We start from the raw sequence: 27829 nt of genomic DNA, 5'->3' as shown, positions 1-27829 counted from the left end.
TTTTGTAGCAACATGGACGGGACTGGAAGAGATTATGCTGAGTGAACTAAGTCAAGCAGAGAGAGTCAATTATCATATGGTTTCACTTATTTGTGGAGCATAACAAATAGCATGGAGGACAAGGGGAGATGGAGAGGAGAAGGGAGTTGAGGGAAATTGAAAGGGGAGGTGAGCCATGAGAGACTATGGACTCTGAGAAACAACCTGAGGGGTTTGAAGGGGTTGGGGGTGGGAGGTTGGGGGAACCAGGTGGTGGGTATTAGGGAGGGCACATTGCATGGAGCACTGGGTGTGGTGCAAAAACAATGAATACTGTTATGCTGAAAAGAAATTTTTAAAAAAACGACAATGCAAGATGAAACCATAAAGCTTTAACACTAATAGGGAAAATTACAATTGTTCTGTTGCCTTTAAAATTTTTTTCAGAACAATAAAAATTCTCTTGCCAGCAGTTCTGAACATAAAGGGAAATTTAGAATAGTAAAACTAATGCATGATCACTTCTCATTTCTTTGCTGTACTTTCATCTTTTTTGGTCAATTCTCTTTTGATTATCCATTTTTTCAAAACATCTCATGGGTTTATCATGAAGAGACAAGAAGGCAATGCAAACTACACATTTTGTTTTCTATGTGTGAACTGAACAACAGATTAAGTAGTGACCAGTCACAGAGAGACTGAAAGAGTGATATGATTGGTCATGATCATGATGCACATCTGTTGTTACACAGTGCTTGTAGATGGCAAAGTTTGCATTTTATACAATTACTCACAGTTAACATACTATAGTAAATAAAATTTGAACTGTGTTGTTCAAAACTGCTGTTATGTAACTAAAACATAGTCACTGAAATTGATGCATTTTGGGGACTATGCAAAGCAAGGAATGCTTATAATAATAAAAAACTGGATTATTTAATGAAATGGGCATAAATCCAGGGAAAAAACAGGGCATTAGCATTTCATATATATTATTTTTTCTATATATATATAAGTTAATGGAAAATAAAAGAGAACAAGATTCTCTTCCTTAGAAGTTAAATGTTTTCCACTTAAATCACTTAATTTACTATCATTCAACTATCTGTGAAAGAATAGCTAACTAAAGCAAAGTTCAGTGATTGAATCTTATGTTTAATTGAAGTAAAATAATTTTATCATAAATCAGCTGGCAAAGCTTTTTAAAATGTACATTCATTGCTGAAAAAAAGTTATTAAAAACTACCAAAAAGCAAACAAAAACAACAAAAAACAAAGAAGAAAATAGCCCTAATCTCAAGGATATAAAAACATATATAAGATGATTAGAGGGAAAAAAAAAAATGTAAATTTTCAAAACGGAAAATTTGTAGCCTTAAGAAATGGGAGACAGCCCCCAGGAAGAAGTTTTGAATCTGGCCTTAAAGCACTGCAAAGATTTAAATAAGTGAGGGGAGGGAGGTTTCCCTTTTCCTTCCCATAAAATTCAATCTAAAAGCCATAAAGTGGGAATCAATGAGGTAGGCAACTGTGTGGCAGGCAGGACAGGGTCTCAGAGAAAGAAGCTCAAGGGTGAGGGAGGAAGTGTTCACACAGCGGTCAGTCTGGCACAATCTGTCAGAACCCAAATAAGGTGAGAAAGGCTTCCCTATGGTAAAAGAGAGGGGATGTGGCTCAGGGTGTCAGTGCTATAGCTAGGGTGAGAAGAGCATCTATATAGGAGTATGTTGGCAGTGGTGGTGATGGGATATTGGTGACATGTAGGAAGAGTGATATAATTAATAAGTATATTAAAGATAACGGGAGTCAGGTATTTTTTCGCCATAGAATAGAGTTAGAAATACAGGAAGAGAGAAAACTAGGATGTACGCTGTGGCGCTAGGTCAGAATTGAAGAAACTGCTATGAACTCTCATTTTATAATATAGAGAAACAGAAATGATATTACATATATAAATACATATATTTATATATTCACTAGCCCTGTCCACAGTGGGGGTGGAAATAGCAACACCCCAATAGCTATGAGCGCATCTAATGGCCAGATCTTGGTTTTGTTTTGTTTTTTTAAGATTTTTATTTATTTATTTGACAGATCACAAGTAGGCAGAGAGGCAGGCAGAGAGAGAGGAGGAAGCAGGCTCCCTGCTGAGCAGAGAGCCCGACGTGGGGCTCGATCCCAGGACCCTGAGATCATGACCTGAGCTAAAGGTAGAGGCTTTAACCCACTGAGCCACCCAGGTGCCCCAGATCTTGGTTTCTAAATACCATTCTACACTAAAGAAACCAGGGCTCCTTGTAACAATGGCTGATTCCAGGGCTAGAGCAGAAAAAGTCCAAGAGGAATTTGGAATATCTTATGGTGCCAGAAAATAAGGAAAAAGAAAATGTTCAGAGAGTAATGTGGATATGTCAAAAAGATAAAGAAGCCAGTTTGAAGGGGTTCCCATTAGTGAAATACGGAATAATTAGAGGATCAAATATGAGAGTAATAAATTATAAACCATTAAATAGAAAAAGAATCCATGACTATATCAATTAATTAATTAATATAAATTAATAATTGAATTGATGAGGAATGGAATATTTCATAGACTCAAAGTAACTTCACAAAATATTTATTAATTACCAAAAGGAAAATAATAACTTTACGGTAGATAAGTCAGACAGATACCACTTTCGTTAACTATTCGGAGAAAATGGTCAACCTGGAAATGGTTAACATGACCAGGGACAAATTAAAATCATGGGCAACTGATAGGATGAAAAAGAACATAACACCACTTCTATGACATTCCTGCCAAAGATGCAAAACTGGAATCTATTTCTGAGGAAAGAGACAAAGCTAAATTGAAGTACATGCTACAAAATAACTGGTCTGTAATCTTGAAAGTGCCAAGGTCATGAAAACCAAGTCTAAGAGGGAGGAACTGTTTCAGACGGAAGGAAATTAAAGATACGGAGCAACTAAATGCAACATGTGACTCTGCACTGGATTTTTTTGTTATAAAGGAACATTATTGGGAGAACTGATGAAAGTGAACTACTTCAGAATACTCAGATGATAGTACATATTACATTGTGCTATATAAAGCAATGTTCTCATTTGTAGGAAACACAAGCCAAAGTATTCCAGCTGTAGTGGACACTGCAATACATCGTCAATCCTTAACTGCTTGAAGTCCTCCTGCCAAGAGAGAGCTCTCAGTGGTCAGACATCATAGGAGACAGCCTCAGCCGAACAATGTTGCCTCACCCAAGGCTCTGTACTCTGTCCATATCCAACAGCTCGTTTTTACAGAGGCAGAGGTCCTGACCGCATACCCAGCTCAGAACAAAAGTGAAGGGTCATCCCATCTATAGAACTCTCCACAAGGTAAACTGAGGCTTCCACTGAAACTGCATCACTTTACTTGTACCTCTGCCCAAACCTACTTCCTTCCCTTCCCTTTCAAAGGTGAGGATTTCAACAGCATTCCTGCATGCTAATCAGTTTCAGAAACTGCTTCCCACAGAACTCAACCTATGACAGAGATGATACGGCATCATGTCAGCAACTTATTCTCAAGTGACTCAGGGGAAAGAAAAAAAAAAAAAAAGCTTATTGTACCATCCTTGAAACTCTGAGATTTGTTATAGAAACATATGGAGAGAGATAAATCTGAGATTGTTTCAAAATGTTATTTTTATTTGTTTTTTTTTTTAAGATTTTATTTATTTATTTGACAGAGAGAAATCACAAGTAGGCAGAGAGGCAGGCAGAGAGAGAGGAGGAAGCAGGCTCCCCGCTGAGCAGAAAGCCCAATGTGGGGCTCAAACCCAGGACCTGGGATCATGACCTGAGCCGAAGGCAGCGGCTTAACCCACTGAGCCACCCAGGCGCCCCTTTATTTGTTTTTAAAGATTTATTTCTTTGAGAGAGAGACAGCACACGGGCAGGGGAGGGGCAGAGGGAGAAGGAGAAAAGTGGACTCCCACTGTACGTGGAGCCCAACGTGGGGCTTTATCTCATGACCCTAAGTCGTGACCTGAGCAGAAATCAAGAGTCAGATGCTCAAATGACTGAGACACCCAGGAACCCCATGTTCCACAATTTTAAAAGCAATACAAAATTAAGTAGAGAAAACACAGGAAAAACAACAGAATGAAGGAAATCAAAAGAAAAAAAAACACTAGGGGCATGGTACACTGAAAAATGAAACTAACCAATGGACATTATATTCAAAGTATTCATGGAAAATGAAATAAATGAACAAAAAAGAATGCATCATTACAGCATTTATAATCCAAAAGTGATTGTTGTACAACTATAAAATCAGTGTTAATGATTTACATTTTTGTTAATGTCTTTAAGAAGCCCCTTTAAGCAGAAAAAAAAAAGCTAAAATAATTTTTTTAACTGTAAGATCTTAGTCACAACAAATACAAAAATTCTGCCAGCTCATAAAATGTGCCGCATCTTACATTATGACTCTCACATGTTTGCCTGTTTTCTTTCATAATTCAAACATCCACATGACCTCAACTCTTTCCAACCTTAAAAACAAAAACACAAACACCTTCTATAACCTTGTACTCAATGGACCTGCAGCATCAAGATCACTGCAAACTTGTTAGAAATGCAGACTTCTAGGTCCCACTTCAAATCTACTGAAACAGAACCTGCATTTCAGTAAGAGTTCCAGATGATTTTATACATACATTAAGCTTTGTGAAGCAGGGCTCTATTTTCCACTGTGAGATATTGAAAGCTACAAAGAGGTTTGCTCTCACCATTAGGGTGAAACAAAGTCACACTAAATTCAAATGCATGACTTATTTTGAACCTATCAGAGAACTCAAGTCTCAGGGCAAATAAGAGGCAGGCACCTAACAAGGACAGAGGAGGCATTAGCACTTGCTTAGTTGCGACAGATGCAACCAGATACCATAAGAATACAGCTAGAACAGTAAGGGAACAGGTGATGACAGAGTAAGGGCTGGAAGGACAGTGTGAAGGTACAAGGGTATGCATAAACTGGAAGAATCTGTACATTCTTGCAGGTTTTCTGACCAGAGAGAGCCCTAATAAAGTGTTCATTGTGGTGCAGACCTAGAGGAGGGGAAAAACAGTTGTGTAGAAGAAACAACGAAACTCTATCTAGATCCTTTTTCAATCTACACTATGAGCCAAAAGCCTTAAGGGCAAAAAACACTATTACCCTTGGGGCAGGTAGGGCGACCAGCTGTCCAGGTCGCCAAAGCAACTGTCCAGTTCTCTTAGCACTGAAATTCCACATCCCGGGAAAAAGTGTTCCTCCAATCTCTTAAGCATTTTAATTTGAAAAATAGTTTTCAATCATCTCTTTGATTTCTATGAAAATCTTAATGGAACTGCAGAAAAAATAAAACAAAAGATTGTTGCTAACATAAAAATCTGTTAACTTGTAAGAATGGGAATTTCTGAAAAAATGAAATAGCTAAAGCTTTACGTAAATATAATAAAACACAGAATTTCAATTAAGATATATTACAGCTGAAAAATTTTATAATGGTAAAAGCTGGTATCTTGTAGGTACTGGTTCTAAGAAAATACAGATAATATAAAAATTAAATCTATAAAAAAGTTTCCATTAATAAAGTTTAAACAGTTTTTTTTAAAAGATTTTATTTATTTGACACACAGAGAGAGATCACAAGTAGGCAGAGAGGCAGGCAGAGAGAGAGGAAGGGGGAAGCAGGCGCCCTGCTGAGCAGAGAGCCCGACGTGGGGCTCGATCCCAGGGCCCTAAGATCATGACCTGAGCCAAAGGCAGAAGCTTAACCCACTGAGCCACCCAGGTGCCCCCCATTAGTAAAGTTTAAAGGCATAATATACAACACAATTTTAAAACAACTGCTTATTTTTTTTTAAAGATTTTATTTATTTATTTGACAGAGAGAGATCACAAGTAGACAGAAAGGCAGGCAGAGAGAGAGAGAAAGAGAGAGGGAAGCAGGCTCCCTGCTGAGCAGAGAGCCCGATGCGGGACTCGATCCCAGGACCCTGAGATCATGACCTGAGCCGAAGGCAGCGGCTTAACCCACTGAGCCACCCAGGCGCCCCACAACTGCTTATTTTTTAAATAACATTTTATTTATTTGAGAGAGGGAGAACACAGAGGGCGAGTGAGGAGCAGCAGACTCCCTGCTGAACAGAGAGTCCAAGGTGGGACTCCATCCCAGGATCCTGGTATCACGACCTGAGCCAAAGGCAGACACTTAACCAACTGAGCCCCCCAGGCACCTCAACTGCTTATTAATTTAATCTTGATATATGTGAGTCATTTTTTTTTTGTATCATCTGAAATTGGCCTTTGGAAATTTGAATTCATATAGCATGAGAATAATGTCCCTGATGGACTAGAATTCTATAGGACTGTCTGTAAGAAATGAGTATACTAGTAACAAATATTTAAATTAAGTTCAGACTTCTGACCTATAAGAGATAATCTCAGATAAACTTAAGCTACTACCCAACATGTCCTGCCCTCCATATCCAAAATTCCCTTTGAGAATTAAATCCTTCCTGGGGCACCTGGGTCGCACAGTCAGTTAAAGTGTCCAACTCTCAGTTTCAGCTCAAGTCTGATCTCAGAGTCAAGGGATTAGCCTGCATGGGCCTCTGCACTTAGCACAGTCTGCCTGAGTTTCTCTCTCCCTCTCCCTCTGTCTCCTCCCCCCACCCCCCTTCTCTCAAATAAATAAATCTTAAAAAAAAAAAAAATGGAGTTGACTCCTTCCTTATTGATTCTCCTTCTTCAACCAACTAAAATCTGTATTCTCCCCACAGAGTTCTTATAAGACTGCTTCTGACAAAGACCTCAGTCTTTTTTATGATTTTAAATCCAACAGACCTCTTCTTTTTCCCAACAGTCTTCCTCTTACTTGACCCATCTAAAGTATCAAATTATTCCCTCTTTCTTGAAATATTTTCACTTTTCTTCTGCGATACACTATTTTTTATATTTTTTCCTGTCTTTGTGAACATTCCTTCTTGGTCTATTCCTAGTTTTGGTTCTTCTTCCTCTTCCCCTCCAATAAATGTTGGTCATAGTTCTCTTCTGGTTCTTCTCTTCACTCTACATAATCTCCCTGGCCTTACTTGCTAACTACATGGGTAGGATTCCCAAATTTGCATCTTATCCTGGGGCTCCAGGGTTCACACAGCCAGTTAAATATTGGGTATCTTTATATATGGTTATCTCACAAATACCCAATACCAAAGAAGCTAAAAATGAATGCATCTTCTCCACTCCAAAATCTGCTTGGGGCCCTGCATGGTCCATTCTATTGTAAATAATATCATTATCTTGTCAATGGCTCAAACCAGAAATCTGAGGATCATCTTTGGTTCAACTTTTTATTTCATATCCCTGTCAGCGAACACATATTCTATTGTCCAGTTAAATGTTTTAATATTTAACTCCTAAATAAACTCTCTTGAATATGTTTACCTCTTTCTAACCTTAATTCCACTAGCTTAGTTCAGGTCTCTATCACCTTTCTTTGATTTCTGCTCGCCTAATTAATTTCCTTGCTTCCGTCTCTAGTCTAATCCTTCTACTATCCCTGTATTGTGCTATATGCACAGTGATCTTTCCCAAATTGCAAACATGATGGCATTATTCATGATAGTTCACCTCCACAATTCTATGTACACACGCCTGATCCACCTACCTCCTACTGAGTTCTAGGTTTCAACTTGAATGTTACTTTCTATAAGGTAACGTCATCCCTCTGCATTTCTCCACTCCCTAGTTATCGCTCTCTAGTTATCCCTCCAATACTTCCATGCATTCTAAACCCTATTAAAACACTTAACACACTGCATTATAATTTCAAGCTAAAATATCTCTACCCCCTCTAAAACATAAACTTCATAATTTTAAGAACCCTATCAAGTGCCTCAATAATGTCAAGTAAGCATACAGTAGGACTTCAAATTGTTAAATAAAAAAAAATTAATAAAATGTCAAGCACTAAAATGGCAAAAATTGGCATGAATTTCTCTAAAATTTTACCTGGAGGTTTTGTAACTAGTACTAGTTTCCCAATCAAAAATAACATAAATGATTGCAACGTTGTATAATTAGGTTCCACCGTAAGTTAGAAAGCAAGTGGAAGACATCTCTCTAGTATTTAAGGGAGTTACACTCGTTTCATTGGATTTTTTTTTTTTTTTAAAGAGGAGACTTAGTATATGTTTTAAAGTGCACTACAGAGCTGGGAGAGATATTAGATAGAGAGCATATCATTAAACCCTTGTTATAGTTATGAGAGAACAAGCCTAAAAAAAAAAATAAGACTTTTGTAAGTAAGGTTTTTCTTCCATTACGGATAATGGACTAGTAGAATTGAGAGATATACAAAATATAGTGTAGTGAAGCAAAAATTTCCTGTCCCCTTCTAGGTCCTTTTAGCTAAATTAAGAATCAAATTGACATGAGACATATTAATAGAAGAAAATAAAATTTAACTTAATTATGTAGGGGGAATCCACACAGCTGTAGTGGTTCAGTTGATTAAGCGTCTGCCTTTGGCTCAGGTCATGATCCCAAGGTCCTGGGACAGAAACCCATGGTGGTGTACCTGCTTAGCAAGGAGTCTACTTCTCCCTCTCCCTCTGCCTGCCACTTCCCCTCCCTTTGCCTGCCACTCCCCCTGCTTATGCTCGCACTTTCTCTCTCTCTCTCTCTGTGAAATAAATAAATAAAATCTTTACAATTAAAAAAAATTCCAAAAATTCCAATGATGTATACATGTCATTCTGAACTAAGAAAAAGAGGGTAGGGGTCTTCAAAGGGAAGGAATACAATTTACAAAAGATAACAAAGAGTAAACGTTTGGTAAACAAATATTTGCTGGGCCACTCAGAAACAATGGGACAGAGAAGACAGAGCAAACAAGCCTTGCCATGTTCCTCCCTGTCTACCATACCTAGCTTATATCATAGTTCTCTGTGGTGATGGCTTTCTTCCTGGAGCAGGTCCTCTATCTGAAATATTTTAGGCAGTTGTACGGCAAGTAAAGAGACTTCCCTGAATCTGTTGGGTTTTATTTGCTTTTAACTCAAAAATAATCTTCATGCCAAAGTGGCCCATCGTGGGGCAGACTGCCCTTGGCCCCTATCACGTATATACACATACACACACACACACACTCTTCATGTTATTAAAACAATTCCTTTCCTTTATACGACATACTGTAATTAATGTCCAAAATTTTCAATAAATAAGTTACAAATAACTGTAGGGGTCAGTAAGCTAAGGCCTTCAAGCCAAATCCAGCCATTTTTTTTTTTATATAGTCAGTGAGCTAAAAATTATTTTACATTTTAAATAGTTGGAAGAACAGCCCTTAACCACTATTATCAAACACTGAATGGTTATGGAAATTACTTGTGGCCATGATAATATTTAAGAAATTCAACCCAAGGGGCGCCTGGGTGGCTCAGTGGGTTAATGCCTCTGCCTTCGGCTCAGGTCATGATCTCAGGGTCCTGAGATCGAGCCCCACATCAGGCTCTCTGCTCAGCGGGGCGCCTACTTCCCCCCCCCCTCTCTGCCTGCCTCTGCCTACTTGTGATTTCTATCTGTCAAATAAATAAAAATAAATCTTAAAAAAAAAAAAGAAATTCAACCCAAAACAGCACTAAAATATGAAATATTAAACAGTAGTCACTGGAAGACAACTAATATTTGATTCATGAGGAATGTTAAGCTGCTTTATATACTTCCCTTACTGTTAAAAGTTAAGAGGCAAGATCTTTATTTCCACAGAAATATAGCAGTTTCATTTTCCTAGCTCAAACCACAATTCCAGCAGCACTCTTCAAACCTCAATGCAAGATCTGTATTTCAAAATCCATTTAACTGTGCAACTGAGGAGCTTCTACCTACCACAAATTGGAAAGGATTAATCTACAATGTAATATGTGAAAAGACAAATATCAAGAGAAGAATCTAATAGAATTCCATGTCTTCTAAGCAATCAATACATTCATTTAAAATCATAGGCTTACAGACTGATGCCAATATTTGGAGGTACCTACCCAACAATGTGAAAAAGACATTTTCAAAGATGAAATACGTAAAATCTCATTATAGACTGGCATTAACATGTAATATCTGCAAACAATTTTGAAAATAAAGAACACTAATATTGAACCCCAATTAAGCTAAATGTTATCCCCCAAAAATAATTCCATCCTCCTCATTAGAAGACCTATATTAAAAAACTTGTACTCAAGTTATTTATTATATTTTAAATTTGCCAATTAAAAACACCTGTGGAAGGATCTGTACTGAAGGAACTGCAGAAGTTTTATGAAAGAAATTGAAGAAGACACAAAAAGATGAAAAACCATTCCGTGCTCATGGATTGGAAGAATAAACATTGTTAAAATGTATATACTGTCTAGAGCAATCTATAGTTTCAGTGCTATTCTGATCAAAATTCCACTGGCATTTTTCAATGAGCTGGAACAAACAATCCTAAAATTTGTATGGAACCAGAAGAGACCCTGCATTGTTGAGGAAATATTGATAAAGAAAAACAAAACTGGGGGCATCACGTTGGCTCATTTCAAGCTTTACTACAAAGTTGTGATCACCAAGACAGCATGATACTGGCACAAAAATAGATATATAGACCAGTGGAACAGAGTAGAGAGCCCAGATATGGACCTTCAACTCTATGGTCAAATAATCTTCGACAAAGCAGGAAAAAATATACAGTGGAAAAAAGACAGTCTCTTCAATAAATAGTGCTGGGAAAATTGGACAGCTACATGTAGAAGAATGAAACTCAACCATCCTCTAACACCATACACAAAGATAAACTCGAAATGGATAAAAGGCCTCCATGTGAGGCAGGAATCTATCAAAATCCTAGAGGAGAATATAGGCAGTAATCTCTTCGACATCAGCCACAGCAACTTCTTTCAAGATATGTCTCCAAAGGCAAAGGGAACAAAAGTGAAAATGAACTTTTGGGACTTCATCAAGATCAAAAGTTTCTGCACAGCAAAGGAAACAGTCAACAAAACAAAGAGGCAACCCACAAAATGGGAGAAGATATTTCCAACTGACACTACAAAGGGCTGATATTCAAGATCTGTAAAGAACTCCTCAATCTCAACACACACAAAACAGATAATCACGTCAAAAAAATGGGCAGAAGGTATGAACAGACACTTCTCCAAAGAAAACATACAACCGGCTAACAGACACATGAAAAAATGTTCATCATCATTAGCCATCAGGGAGATTCAAATCAAAACCACATTGAGATACCACCTTACACCAGTTAGAATGGCCAAAATCAACAAGACAGTAAACAACATGTGTTGGAGAGGATGTGGAGAAAGGGGAACCCTCTTACACTGTTGGTGGGAATGCAAGTTGGTGCAGCTACTTTGGAAAACAGTGTGGAGATTCCTTAAGAAATTAAAAATAGAGTTACCCTATGACCCTGCAATTGTACTACTGGGTATTTACCCCTAAGATACTGATGTAGTGAAAAGAAGGGCCATCTGTACCCCAGCGTTTCTAGCAGCAATGGCTACAGTCACCAAACTGTGGAAAGAGCCAAGATGCCCTTCAACGGTCAAATGGATAAAGAAGATATGGTCCATATATATTATGGAGTATTATGTCTCCATCAGAAAGGATGAATACCGAACTTTTGTATCAAAATGGACGGGACTGGAAAAGATTATGCTGAGTGAAATAAGTCAAGCAGAGAGAATCAAGTATCATATGGTTTCACTTACTTATGGAGCTTAAGGAATAACATGGAGGACTTGGGGAGATGGAGAGGAAAAGTGAGTTGGGGGAAATAGGAGGGGGAGGCAAACCATGAGAGACTGTGGACTCTGAGAAACAAACTGAGGGTTTGGGAGGAGAGGGGAGTGGGGGGTTGGGTAAGCCTGGTGGTGAGTACTATGGAGGACATGTACTGCATGGAGCCCTGGGTGTAGTGCATAAACAATAAATGCTGGAACACTGAAAAGAAATAAAATAAAATGGGGAAAAAATAAATAAAAATTAAAAAAAATAAAGAACAACAACAACAAATCTGTGGAAATTTGTTTTCTCTCTTACGTAAATACTATATTAATATCCTCAATTTTGCCTTTTGGTGTACAGTGCCTGAAATATTTACAACTGGCCCTTTAGAAAAAGTTTGCCAACACTGCTTCTCTAAAGAAAGTAAATATTTTTTAATTTCTAGAAGACTAATACTGAAATTAAGACTAAGCAGTGTTTTTAGTAATTCTCTGTTCAACCTATTCAAATATGTCCCCCTACCAAAGAGATATTTCCAGGATCACCAGGGTCACACTTCCTTGTAAACAAATTCTATCTTACTAGCCCTCTCAGGACCATACATCATAGCAGATCATTTCCACATTCTTCGCTTCAAAACTCTTTGCTTTTCCTAATTTCACTGGATGCCCTTCTTCACAATCTTCTTTGCTGGCTCCTACTCTTCTGACTTTGAAATTCTGGAGCTTCAGTCTCAATCATGGGCTTTTTCCTCTTCTCTACCTAAAGGTCGGCAAACAGTTTCTGTAAAGGGATTCTAAATATTTTAGGCTTTGGGGGGCCATTATGGTCTCTATCATGACTACTGAACTCTGCCATTATAGCACAAAAGCAGCCACAGGCAATAAATAAATGAATGAGTGTGTCTCTACTGCAATAAACTTTATTTACAAGCAGAAGTGGCAAGCTAGATTTGCCTGTGGCCCTGTAGTTTTCCCACTCCTTATCTAGACTCTCACCTTGAGTGCCCTCCTCTCCCCTATGATAAGTAGCATCTACATAAAACTGTTGATACCCACACTTACATTTGCAGCCTCAATTTCCCATATGAATTCCAGATTTAGGTGAATACACATACACACACACACACACACACCCCTAATCTATTTTTCCCCAGTCTTCTCTCCAGCAGCTAATAGCACCACATTTCACTCAATTACTATAGGCAGAAACCTGAGTCATCACTTACTATGTCCTTTCCCTTAATTACCTGTCCCTTTCTAACTCATCAGCAGTCCTATCAATTCACTCTCAAATATACATCTTGAATCCATCCCCTTCTCTTCATCTCCGTGGCCACGTAGTCTAAGCCCTCAACACCGCTAGCTCAAAATACTCGAACAGTTTTCTAAGCGGTCTCCTAGCTTATGCATTTGCACCCTCCAGTTTGTTCTCTAAAAGCAGCCAAGTGCTATTTATTTATTTATTTATTTATTTTTAGATTTTTATTTATTTGACAGATAGAGATCACAAGTAGGCAGAGAGGCAGGCAGAGAGTGAGGAGGAAGCAGGCTCCCCGCTGAGCAGAGAGCCCAATGCGGGCTGGATCCCAGGATACTGGGATCATGACCTGAGCCGAAGGCAGAGGCTTTAACCCACTGAGCCACCAAGGCGCCCCAGCCAAGTGCTTTTTAAATTCCATTACTTCACTCTGTTTCAACTCAGGAATGGCCTTCATACAGTTTACCTAGAAAGGCCCTGACTAATCTTGCTTTCTGCCTACCTGCCTATCTCATCTCATTCCACGCTCTCCTTTGTTCTTTAAATTGCACTCATGTTTGCCTTCTATCAATTTCGACACTGTTCCAAGTCTCTTCCTATCTCAGGGTCTTGGTATTTGCTTTTCCTTCTTCTCAGAATGCTCTTCCTCTTACTGTCTGAATGACTGGTTCCTCATCAATCCTTTCTTTTCGGCTTAAATATCACCTACAAAAAGGCCTTCCCAGATCACCTTATCTAAAGAAAGTGTCATTCTGTTTATTATCTAATAGCACACACTATCAATTATCTTGCTTATTTACTTTATTGTTCATATCTTCCCTTTCTCAAAATGGTAAACTTTATGAAAGTATTTTGCCAAATTAGTTCTCTGATATAGCCCCAACAGCTAGCACAACGTCTATTATAGGTAGGTACAGTAACAAATATTCGTCAAATAAATAAATTTTCAAAGCTGGAAAGCTTTCCTATGAATAGTGTGTTACATATTTTTAAAAAATCCAACAACTCCCTTAGAAAATTTAAGGAAATTAAAATTAGAAATTTATTGGGAGGGTGCTGGGGGGCTCAGTTGGTTGGGCATCTGCCTTCAGCTCAGGTAGTGATCCCAGGGTCCTGGAACTGAGCTCCACATTCAACAACCTACTCAGTGGGGAGCCTGCTTCTCCCTCTCCCTTTGCTGCTTCCCCTGCTTGTGCTCTCTCACTCTCTTTCACTCTGTCAAATAAATAAATAAAATCTTAAAAAAAAAAATAGAAACTTAGGTCAGCAGTCTCAAATACTAGTTTTCAGACTCTTCCAAAACTCTCACTTATAAAGTTTTTATACACAAACTTTTTAAGAGGTTTATAAACTTTTTTTGCATATTGATTTTTACTTTGACTTCCCTTATTTTCAAAGTAACAATACCATATTCGCTTTTCTATTGAATGTTGTATATTGTAAAATATACAGAAGATAGACTAAGGAATGTTAACCAGCACATGAGACTTTTATTGAGCATTTGAGGTGCCATTTTTTTCCCCCAATGTGTGTAAAAATCCCAAGTCTGAGTACCCAGAAAGGTGTAATAAAAAACTAAATTAAAAACTACTCTGCCACACAGGTTGTAGGATCTTGGAAACTCTGAGCCTCGGTTTCTTAGTCTATAGGAAAAAAAAAATTCCTTCTCTCTCTGAGATAAATAAACAAAATAATTACCTGAAAATTCACTTAGCTCAGTATGTCTGGCATATAGCAAATACTCCCTAAGTGCTAACTAATGGTAGTAAAGATGACATTAGCAACAGCAATAGTGGCAGTAACAGGATGTCTTCTATAAAATATAAGAACCATTATACAATAGAAGTTGTGTTACAAAATACTAGACTTTTTTTAGACTGTTTTTAAAATTATGAATGTTTCTAATAACACAGTATATTAAATAATTACCCTAAAACTCAGAAGACAGAAAATGTAAACCAAGTAAGGGCACATTCTAATTTAAATTTCCCTGAAACTTTAAAAACAGTTAATGTCTCAGTTAACTACCTTTTATGTGCTTAAAACAATAATCCTTCGAACAATCATATCCAGATGTTAGCAAAAAAATACAAGATCTTCACTGTAAGATCTGAGAAGTCAAAAGATCAATAACAACATGATAAATGCAACTGGTTAGCAAGAGAGCAGTGGTCTAATGACCTTCAAGTGTCTATCAGGAGTAAATCCTATTAGGGAACATTGGGGGATGAAAAAAAGAAAGAATGAAAGAGAAGGAAAAAAAACAAAAAACACTATGGAAGAGTGACAAAGAGTATACATTAGAAACAGTAACAGAGATATCAAGAAGCAGACCTCCTTTACATAGTAGAAAAGAGTTCAACACAACCACAAGGGATGAATGAAAACAGAATTGTCTGAGGGCACCTGAGAGTGGGAGGAGGGGCTTATAAGCCCCACACATTCACTACCACTATGACAGATTCTAAAAAACATGCCAACTGAAAAGGCACAGTGTTCTGGAGGCATTTGGTGTGATGACTAGTATGCCTACAAATAGAAGTAGCCCCAAGGAAAAATATTAAAATATAGTATATAAAGACACTGGCATCTGGTAGAAGCTAAATTGTGCTCGTTACACTCTTACTAAGGCAGAAAAAAATGCAATACGTTCAAATATGCCACTACCAAAAGCCATCAAAGTACAGCTTAAGGGAAATGTTGTCTTGTTACCTATAATGTCCTTTGCCTAGAAGAATCTCTCATTTACCAGATGATTTGGGATAACTAAGTTATTGTATTTTAACATACAACTACTTGTTCTTATGTGGTTGTTAATTAACTTAAAACAGACAAACCTATGAGTCAAAGACAAGGCCAGAGTTCTATAAATCTACATACTAATTAATTCAGCTGAACTGAGCAAGATGCTAATAAAATCTGCATTCAGGGATTTAGTCCCTATTGTTCCAGTTAGCTTTACACAATGACATGCCAAAGAAAACCAGACAAGTGTGTGGTTATACAAACTCACCACTATTATTTTTTAAAAGATTTTATTTATTTACTTGACAGAGAGATCACAAGTAGGCAGAGAAGCAGGCAGGGAGAAAGGGGGAAGCAGGCTCCCTGCCGAGCAGAGAACCTGATGCAGGGCTCAATCCCAGGACCCTGGGATCATGACCTGAGCCGAAGGCAGAGACTTAACCCACTGAGCCACCCAGGCACCTCCAAACTCACCACTATTTTTAGAAAATCCGAAACAGGGATGCCTGAGTGGCTCAGTGGGTTAAGTCTCTGCCTTTGGCTCAGGTCATGAGCCTGGGGTCCTGGGACTGAGTCCCTCATCACCCTCCTTGTGTGGCTGGGAGCATGATTCTCCCTTGCCTGCCGCTCTCCCTACTTGTGCGTGCACTTGCTCACTCTTTCTCTCTCTCTCTCTCTGATAAAAAATAAATGAATAAAATCTTAAAAAAAAAAAAAAGGAAACCTGAAACAATCTTCACTAATAACGGTTCAATTATTAGTTATGCCAACACACAAGATCATCCATTATCTTTAGTTCTACCTAACTTTCTGAATAAGCCTATAAATTGCAGACCTATTATTTTAATTTTCCTATACACAAATTTGTTTATAAAAATCTGCTTCTCATAACTGCTATAAAAAGTAAACAATAAGTGACTAGTGAGGTGGACAACACCAAATTAATTGCTGGTGAATTAAACTGAAACAGTGTTGAACTTTTCCGAAGCCATATTTTCTAATAAGCATCTAATATATAGAATTTCATCAAGAACTTAGGAGTGAAGAAGTAACACAATCAAGGAAAACAGTTATCATAGCACTCATTTATTTGACAGAGAAGTGAGGAGTCCGATAGGGAGGTAATGAGTTACTTCTCTGACTTTACCAGAGACAAATAAATGTAAAATAAAGCAATAAGCCTAAAGCACAGAGAATACACAGATGATAGCAAGTATCAATGGATGAGAGAAGAGAAGGACAGATAAGGTGGAGAACGCAATGGCTCTCCACCAGGGCAACTTTGCTATACTCCTCCCCGTACCCCCAACCCAGAGACATAACTGGTTGCACACCGGGGGTGAGGAAGGTGGGAGGACACTACTGGCATTTAGTGGATAGAGGACAGGGATGTTACTAAATATCCCGTGTGGAGGACTGCCCTGGCAACCAAGAATTATCCAGCCCGAAGTGTCAATACTGCCAAGGTTGAGAAATCTTGATAGAGAAAAAGAAGTCCTATACATCTCAAATATAAAAGGAATCACTGTACTAGCACTCAGTACAAGAATGAATGTTCAAAAATCTTGTATGTTAATGGTATCCATTAATAAAGACAAGAGATTCCAACAGAAATGGTTGATTTTTTTAACATACTGATATAAAGGAACAAACTACAATTGTTAGGTATGGTTATCTACATGGAATGCTCCTAATTTCCCTTCCTTGAATCTACGCTGGTCTTAGTGATTTGCTTAACCAACAACATGCAGCAGAAATGACATTCTGGGGGCGCCTGGGTGGCTCAGTGGGTTAAAGCCTCTGCCTTTGGCTCAGGTCATGATCCCAGGGTCCTGGGATCAAGCCCCACATCGGGCTCTCTGCTCCACAGGGAGCCTGCTTCCTCCTCTCTCTCTCTCTGCCTGCCTCTCTGCCTACTTGTGATCTCTGTCTGTCAAATAAATAAATAAAATCTTTAAAAAAAAAAAGAAATGACATTCTGGGACTTCCAAGACTAGGTCGTAACAAGTCTGTGGAGGCTGAAGAATGGCCCCCACATATGTCCACATCCTAATCCTCTAACCTGTGAATATCTTATTTTACATGGCAGAAGAGATTTTGCAGGTGTACTAAACTAAGGATTTTGAAAGATTATCCAGGGTTATCTAGGTGGATCCTAAATGTAATCACGTGAGTCCTATAAGGTGGAAGCAAAAAGGTAAATGAAGGAGAGGATGATGTGACAACAAAGGCAGAAATCAGAATGATGCGGCCAGGAACCAAGGACTGCAGCAAACTGGAAGAGACAAGGAACAGATTTTCCCCCGGAGCCTCCAGAAGGACTGAGTGCTGCTGACACTTTTATTTTGGCCCCCTTAAGTCTCATTTTGGACTTCAGATCTCCAGAACTCTAAGAGAATAACCCTGTGTTGTTTTAAGCTGCCAGATCTGTGGTAACTTGTTATAGCAGCAACAGAAACTAATATAAAATCTTACAGCTTTTGGGGCGCCTGGGTGGCTCAGTCATTAAGTATCTGCGTTCAGCTCGGATCATGATCCCAGCAACTTGGGATCACGCCCCATATTGGGCTCCCTGCTCTGAGGGAGGCCTGCTTCTCCCCCTCCCACTGCCCACCCGCAGCTTCTGTTCCTTCTCTCCCTGGCTCTGTCAAATAAATAAATAAAATATTTAAAAAAACAAAAAAAACAAAAAACAAGAAAAAAACTTACAGCTTCTGTGTAGCCCTCTTGGAACTTTTTCTCTTTGAGTCCTGACCACTCAATTATCTAAGGACTAGAGTCATCTCAAGAATGTTGTGCTAGTGAGGTCATGTGCATTTACTCTGGTCAACCACTCCAGTGGAGCCCAGCTTCTAGCCATGTCCACCAAAGTATCAGACATATGAGTAAAACCATCCTGGACCCTGTGACCAGCACATCTGCCAGCTATAATTTATGAAGTGACCTCCCCAGATAGCACATGAAACACGAAGAATCATCCAGCCAAGCCCTGCCTATGTTGCTGATCTCACAAAATCAAGAAATGTAATAGAACAGTTGTTTTAAGTCGCACATAACACTGAACATCAAGGTATATGTGAGTGAAGATTAGAAATTGTCAAGTAGCACATATCCATTTTATAATGGAAGGGAAAAAATCATATTTGTGTTAGCTATTTTCTGCTGGCAGTAATCCCAAGAATTAAAACTACTCCACTATGCCAGTAACTCTAAAATATTCAGAATTTAGTTTGTTGGAATATACTGCTATAATTAGGTTCTTTCCATATTGGTAAAATAACTGATTGTAGCAAAGCTTCATTTAACTTATCTGGGCCCATGATAAAGAAGCTCTCAGCTTAAAAAAAAAAAAAAAAAAGCGCTCAGCTTATTAGTGATAGTTCATTCTTTCTGAGTCAATTCATATTTCATATCCTTTTTTTTTAATTTTTTTTTTTTTTTAATTTTGACAGAGAGAGATCACAAGTAGACGGAGAGGCAGGCGCAGAGAGAGAGAGAGGGAAGCAGGCTCCCCACTGAGCAGAGAGCCCAATGCGGGACTCGATCCCAGGACCCTGAGATCATGACCTGAGCCGAAGGCAGCGGCTTAACCCACTGAGCCACCCAGGCGCCCCTCATATTTCATATCCTTATCCTGATTCTTCCTCTCTTGCTGGGTCTACGGTGAGTTACACCTTATTCCTCTTTTACTATTTCAACCAAAGCCCTGAAGTATCTTTATTCGCATATCTTAATTTGGAATATGAAATGTTTTTCTTGCTCTCTTTTTATTCTCTTTTAGCAAAAGCCACGATTTTCTCCAATTCGTCCCACAAACCAATAGCTTAACTGAGTTGCTACTTTCTCACATTACCATGGGCTGAGAAAAATGAGGATACTCTTGTTAAAGAGTCCAAGATCCCCAGTGAATCAGAACTCAATGAAAAATCTTGTTTTTAAGTGCTCTAAGTATCTCCTTTAACATCAGATTTTAATCTTCCAGCCTTTCATTTTGCCAAAGGCCTCTTGTTGTATATGGCAAGTTCTCAAAATGAAACATTCTACCTTAATAATCACAAAAGGTGAAAATTACAAGATTAAGTTTAGAATTACATGGTGTATCTATATAGATGAAGATAAATGGCTTTTAAAAAGCAAATTTAAAACGTACACAATTACCACTTACACAAACATTAAAAAAGCAAGCTGATTAAGATCTAACATAACAGAAAAACTGCTCTATTCGCCTCCATACGTTTCTTACCTACTATATGTAAAAGAAATTTCATTTTACAACTACCTGGAGTATATGGAAATGGGAGGTGGTGTGTGCTATGGTGAATGCTGTGAAACATGTAAGCCTATTGATACACAGACCTGTACCCCTGGGGCAAATAACACAATATATGTTAACAAAAATAATTTAAAAAAATACCTGGAGTACACATTTAACAAAAATATTCCCTAAGAACCTCCTTTTTTCAAATCGTATCTTTCACTGTGCCTCCTATCCAATGCCAGCTATTATCTCTCTGTGTAATTCTCCAAAAAACATTAATTTTAACACCTTTAAGTAAGTGTGGAAGGCAGCCTCCAAGATGGCCCTCGATGATTTCTACCTCCTGGTATTTGCACCCTCTTGCTATGTACCAGGACAAAAAACATGGACTATCTCTTCTAAGACTGGGTTATAAAAGGTTGTGGCTTCCAGCTTAGGCTCTCCCTCTCTCCTATCACTCATTCTGGGGGAAGGCAGCTACCATGTTGAGAACACTTAAGCCACGTAGAGAGGCCCACATGGCAAGAAATGAGAGTTCCCGCCAACAGCCATGTGAGTAAGCCTTTTTGAAAATGGACCCTCCAGCCCCAGGCAAGACTTCAGCTGATACAGCCCCAGCCAACAGTTTGATTCAAACAACTCTGTGGGATACCCTGAGTCAGACGTCCTACTGAGCCTATACAAGATTCCTGATCCTCAGAAACTGTGAGATAGAACACATTTGTTTTAAGCTACCATGTTTTAGGGTAATTTGTCATATAGCAATGTATAACTAATATAATGAGCATTGCTTATTCTTCAAAATCCAAACTTGTATGTCTCAAAAGTTAAAAAAAAATTATAAATAGAAATAGTAATTGCAAAAAGTGGGAGAAAATTTTGTTTTTAAAATCTTTCTAAAATTGAAAGACCACTGTAATGTCAGTTTGCCAGTCCTACTTATAAAAAAAATGAACCAACAAAGTACTATCAGGAAACTATGGACTGTTTCTGGAAAAACAAAGATCAGGTTGAGGAGGTACATTCGGAAGGCAGCATCAACTTTTTTAAAAATGGGAAGGAAATCATTTTGTAATTTAAAAATCACAATATCCTATTTAACTTCGATAAGACATCCCACAAAGCTTGCCTTATCTCTTTAGAATCATGTAAAGCTTTATCTTGTCACAGACCAGAGCACAAGCCTACTGATAAACACATCAGAAAGATAAGGACAAATGTACCAAATCTCAACAACAGATTTCACAGGCATATCAAAGCATAGATGATTTTTTCCTGTAATGTTTCCACACCAAATCCAAAACACTGCTTTCGGGGCGCCTGGGTGGCTCAGTGGGTTAAAGCCTCTGCCTTCGGCTCAGGTCATGATCCCAGGGTCCTGGGATCGAGCCCCACATCGGGCTCTCTGCTCAGCAGGGAGCCTGCTTCCTCCTCTCTGCCTGCCTCTCTGCCTACTTGTGATCTCTGTCTGTCCAATAAATAAATAAAAAATCTTTAAAAAAAAAAAAACAAAACAAAACACTGCTTTCACTCATACAAGCACACTCTCCGAGAACACATAAGATTTCCTATAATACGAAAGTCATTTTAACATAATTTATTTAATCAGAAAATGCATTTAGTACATATACATTTAGTACACGAGTCGAGTCGGGTATTTAAAAACATCTAAAAAATAACAATAAAAGAAAAATGTGGGAGTTTTTCATTTGACTGGGGGGGGGGGGAATGATTTCAGTGATCTCCACAGGAACTCTACGTATTGATATTGAACACCATAAGGAACACGAAGACTCTACTAAAATTAAAGCAGCAGCATCAACAAGTATCAGTTGAGTCAACAAGCAATAATTTAGTTATCAATACCGGCAAAAACAGTTTATTTAAACTTCAAAGTCCTTTAGCTTATGAATAGGAGATAAGCATTTAACTACGACATTGGTTTCCTCTACTCTTGCCAGCTTATCTTGAACAAAGAAGACAAATTACTAACTTCACCTCATATAACTTACATAATTAATAAGTTTATTGACACTAACTGATCTCCACTGACTGAAGTTTATAGGCCTTTAAAACGATGTTAAATTTAAAATTCTCTTCATTGGAAAATGCAGCAATACTACTGCCTGTGCTAAAACAATAAGGTATGAGGATAAAATTAATCCAATTGTATCACAGGATGTGCTTTTCAAGAATTGTCATAAAATTATATCATTAGGGCCCTGCAAACTTGTAATGATGTTAATGCAGAATTCCCAAGAAATTAGTTAGATAAGGCCACATGTATATTCAAATAGTGTTGTCCATGGAGAAAACATTTCTAAAATCAATGTTACAGCATATGTGACTGGTTATATTGTTTTCCCAGGAGCATATTTTCAGAACTCAGTTTTTTAAAACTGCACAGTGAGTACAAACATACCTTACAAATATGCTAGTATTCAATTACTGCTTCATATAATGGCATGATTACACCCTTAAAAACTGAACTGATTATGATGTTACATTCTTCCCTTAAAGCACTGTGCACAGACAATATCTGGAATATCCCGTACTGTAAATTGGTCCACAATTCCCTGAACGTAGAAAAAAAACCAGTTCAAAGGCATAACTAAGAAAAAGTTTCCGAAGAAGCAGTATAGTAGGTAAGTCATGCTTATGTGACCTTCCTTCATTCCTGTACATCCGCCAAAGAAACACTTCCAAGTGCCCCTGACAAATCAAATGCCACGTTCCAATCAATGTTCTCTAAACTTAGGAATGTATGGGATGTTTATGTACCTATCAACTTTGGGGAAGGAGGTAAACTTTTTTTTTTAATGTCAAATACATCAGAATGTAACATACAGTAGCCATGTACTTTGTCTATCTGTATTATGTATTTCGCCTGTACCGCTGTATTTAAACTGCAAAAATATTTTAAGGTGGCTTACTCCTTTCATCCTTTTGATTTTCTGAATTCTTAGTTTTTTCACCTGCACTCAAATGCAGACCTACAGCATTCTGCACTGGCTTTAAAAATATCCTATTTTAACATGTTAGCTTAAAAATAGCCTTGCTTTCTCCCTTCCACATTACTTTAAAGCAGAAGTCTGCTTTTCATTGTTGAGCCTGATTCCCAGAAAAATACCTTCTTATTTACTTCATTCTTTCAACCTCTGGGGAAACAACAAAAACTGGAGTTTAACTTGTGCAGCGCCGAACCTACAGGGGCTTGCTTGCAAGTTATGTATCTGCAGTTGCTGGTTTGATCCATTCTTTCCATTTCCCAGGAAAATGTTTCCTTCGGCTGCTTAGTTTCATACAACTAGCTGTGTGTGCAAACACACAGCTGAGAGCATCTCCGCCTTAGAAGCAATACCCCTTCTTTTGACACGCATACACCTCGGTTTGATAACCTTTCAAGAAAGTTTCTTCCTGCCCTCGGGTTTGCAGCACTTCCCAAGCAGGCATGGCATGCCACCTGCGTGGCTGCACGTTCACAAGAAAGCAGCAAGGGCCTGGGGGGCAGGAGGGCTGGGAAGGGGAGGCACACAACAAATCAAAGCACAACCAAAATAGTATCGGTGCACGATCTGGGCTGAAGCTCGTCTTCAGAGACTGGGAAGGAACCAGCCAAGCGTCGGTCGGGGCTGCCACGGCACGATCCGCGCCTGTCCTACCTGCCCTAGGGGCACACAGGAGGCGGAAAGTCTCCCCCCGCCCCACCAACTCCCGCCCCCAGGCCCGGACACCCCCGGCTCAAGGCCAGGTGGGCGATGGGAGCTGGGGGTAGGGGTCCCGGGCCGAGGGGCCGAGGACTCCCAGGGCGCCGACGGGGGGTGGGGACGCCAGGCCCCCAGGTTCGCCCCTCACACGACCCCCTTACCTTGCGCGATGGCAATGGACTCGAAGCGGTGCAACTCCTTGAGCAGACAGCTCCTCTCCGTGGAGTGCAGGCTGTAGATGAAGTCGCGCGCGCCCTGCGCCGTGTTCAGCGCCTCTATGGGCTCCTTCTTGGGGTGGGTGCCCAGCCCTCGCGAGCCGCCGGGGGCCGCGAGCGCCAGCAGCCCCCGCCCGCAGCAGCACCAGGACGGCGGGCGGGGCGCGGCGGCGGCGGCGGCCGCCGGGCCCGGCCTCAGGCTGCGTGCGGTCCGGCTCCTCAGCAGCGGCAGCAGCCGGGACATGGCGGGCTGAGGAGCGGGGACCCCCGCGGCAGTCCGGGAGGGCGATTTCTGGCGAGGCCCGGGGAAGAAGGAGCTAGGCTCGGCCGGACCCCGCCCCGATGTCCTCCTGACTGGCAGCTGAGACGCCGGGCACCATGCACTCCCCGGGCCCGCGCGGCGATCGCCTCCTTTTCGGTCCCCCTTCCCTTCCGAAAGGCCCGCGGCGGCGTCGGTCCCTCGGACGAGAAAAACTTTCTGTGAGGCGGCCGGGCCGGGAGAGGGCGGGTAGGCGGTGCGGGCGGGCGCCTCCCGGTTGAGGAGGGGCGGCGCGGGCGGGCGAGTTTGGCTAGGGTTTGTCTCTGTCAGTTTGATCTTCCAGAGGGATGAGTCAGCCACGCGCCGCCCTCCTTCGGCGCCGCCCTACGCTCCTGCCGGCTTTCCCACCCTCCTGCCTGCCCTCGTCGGCGCTCTGTAAGGCTCCCGCGCCCTCAAAGCCGCCGCGCTCCCAGGCCGCAGCCGCCGCCGCTACCCCTAGCGGCCGTACAGGGGCTAACAGGGCGGGGCGCAGGGACGGGGCGGGGCCGCGCAAGCGCAGTCCCCGAGGTCCCGGGCGGCCCTCCCACCGGAGTTAGGAGGGTGCACAGGAGTCCCCACCCCTCCGGTGCGTGATGGTGGAGGAACAGATAGCGCGCATCCCCTTTAAGTGCTGACGCCACCTTTAAGTCCGACGCAGGGAACGGGGAAAAACAGCTCTGGACTTCTTGCTTGGTCGTAGTCCGCTCCGCCCTAGCACCAGGACTAAACCTGGTGCGTGTTCTAAACAGTGTCCCAGCGCGAGGCTCCCCCATCGCCCGGCACGGGCCTCGCGGCCGCTCGGAACCCCCCTGAGGGCAGCGTCCTGCTCTGACTTTTGGGGACTGAAGCGCCTACCGTGGCCTCGGCCAGGCACTCGGGTCTTTGAGGCAGCCGCTCTGGGAGCTCCAGAGCGAGGGCGAGGCCAGGAGTTTGAGACTGAGGCCTTGAAACCGAAAATACCCTTCCTCGTCCTGATGCCAGCAGCTTGCAGTCCGTTTAATGCTGGAGCGGGAGGCAAGAATGTCACCTTCTCCGGGTGTTTGCCGAGGTTTGTTTTCGTTTTGTTTTAGTTTTTTTCTCTTTGCCAGGGCCAAAAGAATTTTGTGATTCTACACTTCCCACGCGTCCGGGTCCTAAACCTTTTTCAGGGCCACGCTCGAACGGTCTCCCACTCCATCCTTTCCATTATCTCCTCCTAAGGAAGGAGATCGCCCCTTTATCTGAATCTAATGACACTTAGGCTTCCTGCCTTAGAGAGCAGATCCACTTAGTAAATCTGCTCAAGTGCAATCAAGATCTAAATCTTACCCTTATCTTATCCGCTGCCGCACCAGCCCAAGACCTCGTATGTAGTAAATGTGCTATAATTACGTAAGGGCAATATATAAATGTGAGTCGGGGGAGGAATGTAACCACTAAATCATTCTGTTGCTCTAACTCAGCGGTTCTCAGAGTGTGGTTCACGGACAGGAGAGCTCGTTAAGCATGCAAATTGGCGTACTCTGCTCTAGACCCCTTGAATCAGAAACTGGGGTTTGGGCCCATTCATCTGTGGTTTGTTTGTTTTAATTTTTATTTATTTATTTTTAAAGATTTTATTTATTTATTTATTTATTTGACAGAGAGAGAGAGAGCACAAGTAGGCAGAGGGAGAGGGAGAAGCAGGCTTTCCACTGAGCAGGGAGCCCAATGTGGGGCTCGATCTCAGGACTCTGGGATCATGACCTGAGCGGAGGGCAGCCGCTTAACCAATTGAGCCACCCAGGTGCCCCCATCTGTGTTTTAACAAGTCCTCCAGTTAATACAGATGCGCACAAAAGTTTGAGAACCACTGTTCTAACTTAAACATAAAAAGCATTTAAAAAAAAAATTTCAAGGGGCTGCCTGGGTGGCTCAGTGGGTTAAGCCTCTGCCTTTGGCTCAGGTCATGATCTCAGGGTCCTGGGATCGAGTCCCGCATGGGGCTCTCTGCTAGGCGGGGAGCCTGCTTCCTCCTCTCTCTCTCTCTCTCTCTTTCTCTCTCTCTACTTGTGATCTCTCTCTGTCAAATAAATAAAATCTTTAAAAAAAAAATTTCAAGGCAGCCTCTCTAGTGTAATAATGACAGTTAAGAATGTCCTCTGTGAGGGGTGACTGGCTGGCTCAGTTGAGAGGAGCATGTGTCTCCTGATCTTGGGGTGGTGAGTTGGAGTCCCACCTTGGGTGTAGAGATTACTTAAAAAAAAAGAAAAGAAAAGAAAAGAAAAAATGTGCTTGGTGGAAAATGAAGTTGGGTATAAAGACGTGTGTCTTTCTTGTTTTTGAAACCCTCTGCATTCCCAGTGTGTGTTGGAATCCTCTGTAGAGTTATTCCAGTCTCAAATTCTTAGGATTACTACCAACTTCTCTCCTGTATCTCTTACCCACAAGGGATTCTGACTCACTGGTCTTGGGGCAGGACCTGGGAAGTGAGGTTTGGAAAAGCTACTCAGTAAGAACCCATTCCTGACAGTCTTTAGGACACCAGTTTTGTGGGTGGGCTCCAGAAACAGATGGCTGAAAGTTTGACAACTGATCTCAACTATCTTCTAAGTGTATTAGTGGTAGATTATTAGAACAGTGGTCCCAATGAATCACGGCTTATGGTATCCAGTCCTTTGTGTAGACCTGTCCCATGTTGACTGTGGGCTTGGCCATGTGACCTCCTTTAGCAGGTCAGTGGAACATCACAAACCTAATCTAAGTGCTTGCTCGTTGGGACTTATAATGTGTTTGCTGGGTGATTTATTATTATTCAAGTCTGCTGTGGAAAATAAGAATCTAAAATGTAGACATAATTTGCTTATGAGACATTACACCTAGGATAAATGGATACGTGTTGATCATAGATAAAAAGGATAGAACAAATGAAATTGCTACTTTAGATAGAAAGAAAGAGATAGACCAGGAACCTTAAATATTAATAAGGTAGAGATTATACTGCCTCCAGACTGACAACTTTGTCATCCCTACATTGGCCACCTACCAGTGACACGCATTATAGTCCCATGGTGGCCTCATGTAATCTGTATAAGAAAAGCAGATAAACCCCTAGCTACTCAGCTAGCGAATGGCCAGTTACAGTTATGCAGACACACTTCTCCTTCATCTCTCTGGCAGAACAGATATATGTTGGTTTCAGGCCCTCCTCTCTTAACTTTCCTCTGTGGTCATTAAACCCACACCACCTACAGGAAAGACTGGCCCAGCAGGGAGGTTAAGACATACGAACACTGGGTAGAACAAAATTCAGATACTGTGGTCTTCCACCTTGCTATCCTAAGTATCTCTCCATCTCTTTCCCCTCAGTTAAAGGCAGCTCTTTGTGAGAGTCTAAGATGTCGGTCCGATGTCAACTAACGGCAACCGCTGGCCGGTTGCCCAGGGTGGCACATTCATGTGGCTGAGGACTGATGCTGGCTATTGGCTGGCCGCGTGCTCAGCTAGGACTGTGAACCAGTGCACCTTCATTCAGCCCCTCCAGCAAGGCAGAACTTCTCCCATGGTAGCTGGCTTCCCTCAAAGTGCACGTCTGAAAAG

The 27829-nt window shown here is 40.8% G+C and overlaps 1 protein-coding gene across 4 annotated transcripts in view; it reads right to left on the bottom strand.

Annotated features, from left to right (window-relative positions):
* Positions 1-24742, bottom strand: part of TMEM65 (transmembrane protein 65) — a 73516-nt gene extending 48774 nt beyond the window's left edge. For 2 of the 4 annotated variants that reach the window (XM_047725163.1, XM_047725162.1), the window contains exon 1: positions 23920-24737. In XM_047725163.1, the coding sequence (XP_047581119.1) occupies positions 23920-24217 (298 nt within the window). In that variant the 5' untranslated portion in view covers positions 24218-24737. Of the gene's footprint in view, positions 1-23919 lie in introns of all 4 variants that reach the window. The other 2 variants (XM_047725164.1, XM_047725165.1) reach the window with 2 other exon arrangements.
* Between the last annotated feature and the right edge of the window lie 3087 nt (positions 24743-27829).

The sequence above is a fragment of the Lutra lutra genome, chromosome 4 (genome assembly GCF_902655055.1).
Source record: "Lutra lutra chromosome 4, mLutLut1.2, whole genome shotgun sequence".
Lineage (NCBI taxonomy): Eukaryota > Metazoa > Chordata > Mammalia > Carnivora > Mustelidae > Lutra > Lutra lutra.
The sequence above is the reverse complement of the archived record's forward strand: the minus strand, read 5'-3'. Positions and strand labels throughout refer to the sequence as shown.